Source organism: Tupaia chinensis, unplaced genomic scaffold (assembly GCF_000334495.1).
Source record: "Tupaia chinensis unplaced genomic scaffold, TupChi_1.0 Scaffold000706_1, whole genome shotgun sequence".
Lineage (NCBI taxonomy): Eukaryota > Metazoa > Chordata > Mammalia > Scandentia > Tupaiidae > Tupaia > Tupaia belangeri.
The window spans coordinates 6,493,419-6,499,272 of NW_006160229.1; the positions used below are offsets into that span (position 1 = coordinate 6,493,419).

Sequence of the window (5,854 nt, forward strand, 5' to 3'; positions counted from 1 at the left end):
CGGGATCTTGGGCATGCACGCACACGCGCCCAGCGTGAGATTTAAGCCACCGGGTCTGAGACGCGAACCGCGGTCAACTACATGGGAGTCCAGCGACATAGCCATTACGCTAACTGCTGGTTCCCCCCAATTCCTTTCTCTTTTTAACTTTGTATTTGCAGTTGTCATTTTCTTTCTTTTCTTTTCTTGTTAAAATAAAAACAAGTTCCAAGAAAATTGACATGTTCTCATTAAGATGAAATTAAATACCAAATAAAATTCAGATGCAGCTTTTCACATCTCATATTTGCAAAGATTTTGTATTGATAATATTTGTGTTCCTGCTAACCCCTCAAACAGGCATTTTGCCAGAATGCTGCTGAGAGAATTTGTTACTACTGTGTAGCCAAATAATGTTTTGGTAACAGACACTGAAATGGTAAAATAATGCCAGTACTTTGTGCACTGTTAGAGTGAATTAGAAAACCTGAATTCCTCGGGACCAGGTGAAGTTCACAGGCCTCTGTAAATCTACAAACTACAACTCTGCAGAAGTCACCATGTTGTACTCTGAAAATAAGTCTGTCATATGGACAGACAGCTATCATATGTCAATACAGCTATCTTAAAAACATTCAAAAGGGGGAACCAGCAGTTAGCGTAATGGCTATGTCGCTGGACTCCCATGTAGTCGACCGTGGTTCGCGTCCTGGACCCGGTGGCTTAAAACTCATGTCTGGCGTGTGTGCGTGCATGCCCAAGATCCCAAGAGGAGAATGGAGGAGAAAGGATTGTGGCGTGACCATCCCCCCGGGGGGTGATTTCTCGCTTTCTGTCTCTCTGTCTCTCCCTGTCTGTCTGGCGAGCGCACGCGCCCTATAGTGAAAACCTCTCCAAAAAAACATTCAAAAGACACATCGTTAGACACAGCAATTCCACTACTGTGAATGCATCCCACAGAAAATGTGTTTTTAACCTGAAGAAAGTAAGTCCCATGATTATAGAGAATACAATAATTAGAATTATTAACCATGTTGTTTTCATACTAGGAGAACATTTTTTTGTCATTTAAAATCAGTAATAACAGGACCAACAGATGGCCATATGGTTACATCACTGGACTCCCACGTAGTTGACCACAGTGCAAGTCCCGGACCAGCGGCTTAAACTCAGGCCAGGTGTGTGTGTTATGTGTGTGTGTGTGCCCAAGATCCTGAGAGAAGAATGGAGGAGAAGGGACTGCAGCATGGCCATCTCCCTGGGGAATGATTTCTCACTTTCTGTTTCTCTGTCTCTGTCTTTCCAGTGAGCACATGTGCCCTATAGCAATTCATTTTAAATTAGAAAAATAAAACTAAGTGGGATTCCCAGTTTCACTCTACATCCATTCTGCAGGTTCCATTAAAAAGGTTGGATTGATACAAGAAAAGAATGAGCAAAGGTTCTCTAGATTATAAGCTAATTCCCAAACACATACACATCTTACTTTGAATGCTTTAAATCCAAGAGAAATTGTATCTCCTTCGACAATTGCAGTCACTCTTTGTCCAATCTTTACGGGTCTATTTCCCTCACGGACGTCACAGCTGAAGTAGATGGACCCATTAATCAAGCCATAATCTCCATAGAAACTTGTCACCACCCCTCGTATGATTTTCAAATGGCTGTTAGCTGTGAAATAGGTAAACAAAGGTCACATTAGTGAGTAGACAAGCAAATATCCACTTTGAAGAAGTCCTACACTGACCGGGGCCAGCAAGTGGCATGGTGGTTAAGGCGCTGGACTCCCACATGGCTGACAACATTTCCAGTGCTGGACTTGGTGGCTTGCTTTCTCACTTTCCCCTTCTCTCTCTGGACAAATAAAAAAAATAATAATAACACCAATCACTAAATTTAAAATTTTAAAAACCTTTTTAAAAAAAGTCCTAAATTGGCCATCAGGGGAACTCTGGGCACATATCTGAATTCCTCTGATCCTGTTTTCACCTATGAAAGGGGACAATAACATTTTCTGCTCAATAGGTTGTTGTATTATTGCATATGTCAGCTCTTTAGAACTCTGAGTGCCAGGTCAGCAGATGGCCTGATGGTTAAGGCACTGGACTCCCACATGGCCAAACACAGTTTGAATCTGGGACCTGGTGGCTTACTTTATTATTTTCCCTCTCTCTCTCTCTGTTGAGTGCATGTGCTCTATAGCAAAATTTTAAAATAAAAATAATAAATAAAAATAAAATAAAATAAACCTTTAAAAAAAGAATTGTGAGTGCTTGCTACAACTTAATGTAAGGGTAGTTGTTACTACCATATCTTTACACTGAGAGGCTTTCTGAGTTCACTGGTATTATCTACCCTCATCATTTTCACTATCATAATGAACATTAGCTGCATCGAGAAATCTTGACTGTCTCAACAGATAGAGCATTAAAAGAGAACTGGAGATTTAAGTCTAGCCCCAAACAACATCTGAATTGTTCTTGTTTTCAGTGTTGGATATGGCCAACTCTGCAAAAGCCAAGCTAGAAAGTAATGTTTGGGGATGTGACCTCAACTACATGCCTTTACAAGCGTCCCCTGCCCTCCAGAGACATGACTCCTCCACTAAACCACAAATACATACCTATTTTGGATACAAGACCACATTCGCCCTCAAATTAGAGAGTTCCCTCCTTGCTGGAAAGATAAAAAGACACGGGGTGCTCCAAGTACGTGGGGAAATGCAGGAACACAACAGCCAATCAGGGCATTTTCTACCAACAGCTTTCCACTTTAGAATGGCATGAGATTTTTCAGGCCTGAGTCATCACCGGCTAAGCTCTCCATCAAGGGGGGACCTGGAGATCCCGTCCACCTTCCATGTTGTCATGCACGCCCTGCCCCCATCACACACAGTGCTGCTACACGTACAGTGACTGCCCGACCTTGATGTGAGGAGTTCCCTTCCAGGAAGTCTCTGCATGCATGGATAAACGAACAAGCAAAGGGGTACCTTTCAGGAGCTCCATCTGCTGTGGCTGCTGCTCCTGGGTGGGGTCCATCCTCCTGCGGAAGAAGTTCATGGCCTGTCTCAGAAGCCTGAGCATGGTGCCTTCGTCACTGCGGACAGATCTGGGTACTGTGCGGTACACACGAAGCCCGAGGCCTACTTTGTCCAGAGGCCTCTGGTCACAGACTCTGTAGGGAAGCAGCCTCCTGCTTCTCTTCCTCGCTGTCCGCAAAATGGGACAAAATCGCTATCGAGCGGGAGGCCTGAGAGAATGTACCAGAAGAGGTCTTCTAGTGCCTCTGAACACGCGGTCGCGAGCCTAAAGCCGCTCTGCTGAGGCCACAGTAAGGGTGCCCGCAGGGTTCGTAGGAGAGGTTGCTCGTCTCCACCCATACGTACTTCTACTGGCTATAGAAGCCCGCTCTGCAACATACTGCATCCTGATTGGCTGGGTGGCTAGAGGGGCGTGGCCTTCTTATCTCCAGGCAAAGAGCCTATAGTGCTTTTTGGACCTCCTGGAGGGGTCTGGGCTGCAAGTTCCACCCTGGGCTACTCACTGGAGATTGGGTTCCATTTGTTAGACAGTGAGGAAGAGAAGTAGGAGGCAGCATCCTAAGGAGCCAGTGTGACTCCAGAGATTGGTGGCAGAGTAGTCTGTCTGTCTTTCTTTTTCTTCTTCTTCTTTTTTTTTTTTTTTATAAAGAGAGAGTTTTTTGTGCGTGTTATAGGGCACCTGTGCTCGCCGGATAGAAAGAAAGATGAAAAGCTAGAAATCACTACCCAGGGTGAATGGCTACACCACAATCCCTTCTCTTCCATTCTCCTCTCAGGATCTTGGGCACCATGCGCACGTGTCCAGCATGAGTTTTTATTGTTTTTTAGAGAGGTTTTTGCTATAGGGCGCGTTTGCTCACCAGAAAGACAGAGACAGACAGAAAGAGACAGAGAGACAGAAAGCGAGAAATCACCCCCCAGGGGGGATGGCCAGCCACAATCCCTTCTCCTCCATTCTCCTCTCTTGGGATCTTGGGCATGCACGCACACGCGCCCCGCATGAGTTTAAGCCACTGGGTCCAGGACTTGAACCCCAGTCAACTACATGGCAGTCCAGTGACATAGCCATTACACTAACTGCTGGTCCCCACACTTTTTAAATCTTAATGATTAGAATTTTGTCCTCAGATCTATAACTCCTTCAATCAGGATTTAACTGTTTTCAAGAAATCTCCATCCATTTGTTGCAACCACTATATATTTCTGCAGGTTATACTCTAAGTTCATGAATGACTGGAGGATCCTGTTTCACGTGGATGGCCCCATAGAATTCCTGTCTCTTAGATATTCATTCATACTCAATCCAAAAGCACTAAAAGGATCTCTGTCTATTTCCATTTCTTCAGAATCTCTACCACCAGCCACCTGTCTTCTAAAGAAAATTTCAAAGGGGTTGAGACCTCCAAAAAAATGTGCAAATGTGACATGAGGATCACCATGAATGGTGTATAAGAAGGTGCCTCCTTGTCCATCAGTACCTCCTGTTTCTCCTTTCAACCCAAGCGGCACATGGTGGCACCAGCTTACCGGGCTGCCTCCAGTTTCAGACAGTGGTCAAACTGTAATTTTCTATATTGTTCCAGGGTTACAATTGTATTAACCATTTTGTCTTTATAAAAATAAATATCAAATGTGCTCAGTATTTAGAGAACTCATCTCTTAAGAAACATTTTTGGATAATAGACAATTCATGAGACACAATTCATAAAGGAAAAGGGAATTCTAATAGCTAATGAAAATGGAGCTTGACTTTTGTCTAATAATGAGCATTTGAAAATATTTTTATCTTCCCAGACTTAATCTTAGCCTTGCATCAGATTATTGAGGGCTGACCCCATGGCACATTGGTTAAATGCTGTGCATAAAAAGACAGGTCCCACATGGCTGATCTGGATTTGAATCCCAGTCCTGGCAGCTTAAGAAACATGACAGACAAATGTGTGCATACTCCAAATCCTGATGGAACAGAGAAATGGTGGGAAAAGGGTTGTGGTATGACTACACCACATCGGGAAGTCCTTACTTTCTCTATCCTCCCTCACCAAACTCCCATCTCTCTTCTCTAGTAAGCACACACCTTCTGACACTTAAACTTTTTTTTTTTTAAAAAAAACATTAGCTCTTACCATATATCAGGCACTGTAATTGGCGCTACTGCACAGCATAGTGCCTGTATTAACAATACTACCTGTGGTTAAAATGTGTTCCTATCACAAAGTATGGTCGAGTAGAAGGAATCTTTCAGGAGTGATAGATATGCCGATGGCATTGTGCTGGTTTCACAGATGTACACTTACATCCAAAGTCTGAGTTGTAAACATCAAATATGTAACAGCTTTAAAATAATAATAATAATAAATCTTTTTTTTGAGAGATTTTTGCTATAAGGCACATGTGCTCGCCAGACAGAGAGAGACAGAGAGACAGAAAGCGAGAAATCACCCCCCCACGGGGGATGGTCACGCCACAATCCCTTCTCCTCCATTCTCCTCTCGGGATCTTGGGCACGCACGCACACACACCCGGCGTGAGTTTTAAGCCACTGGGTCCGGGACGCGAGCCGCGGTCGACTACATGGGAGTCCAGCGACATAGCCATTACGCTAACTGCTGGTTCCCAATAATAATAAATCTTGTGCTTCCATTCACATCTTCGTCCTGAAACTGATGCTGGCTTCCTGCTAGCCAGGCAGACTTTTCTGGGAGCATCTTCACTGAGCATCTTGGGCACATTTCTCTCAGATGTCCCTGATTTGGCTTTCATGTCTTTTATGCAGATGAGGAGCCTGAGGCAGCCTGCAGTCAAACTGCTTGCCTGGCAGCCCTGTGCCAG

The 5,854-nt window shown here is 44.2% G+C and overlaps 1 protein-coding gene across 1 annotated transcript in view; it reads right to left on the bottom strand.

Annotated features, from left to right (window-relative positions):
- LOC102475860 (cancer/testis antigen 55) overlaps positions 1 to 4,626 on the bottom strand; it is a 7,514-nt gene extending 2,888 nt beyond the window's left edge. The window contains exons 1-4 of the mRNA XM_006160731.1: positions 4,550 to 4,626; positions 4,321 to 4,394; positions 2,972 to 3,190; positions 1,466 to 1,650 (exon numbers count right to left, since the gene is read on the bottom strand). Of these exons, the coding sequence (XP_006160793.1) occupies positions 1,466 to 1,650; positions 2,972 to 3,190; positions 4,321 to 4,394; positions 4,550 to 4,626 (555 nt within the window). The remainder of the gene's footprint in view (positions 1 to 1,465; positions 1,651 to 2,971; positions 3,191 to 4,320; positions 4,395 to 4,549) is intronic.
- Positions 4,627 to 5,854: the final 1,228 nt, after the last annotated feature.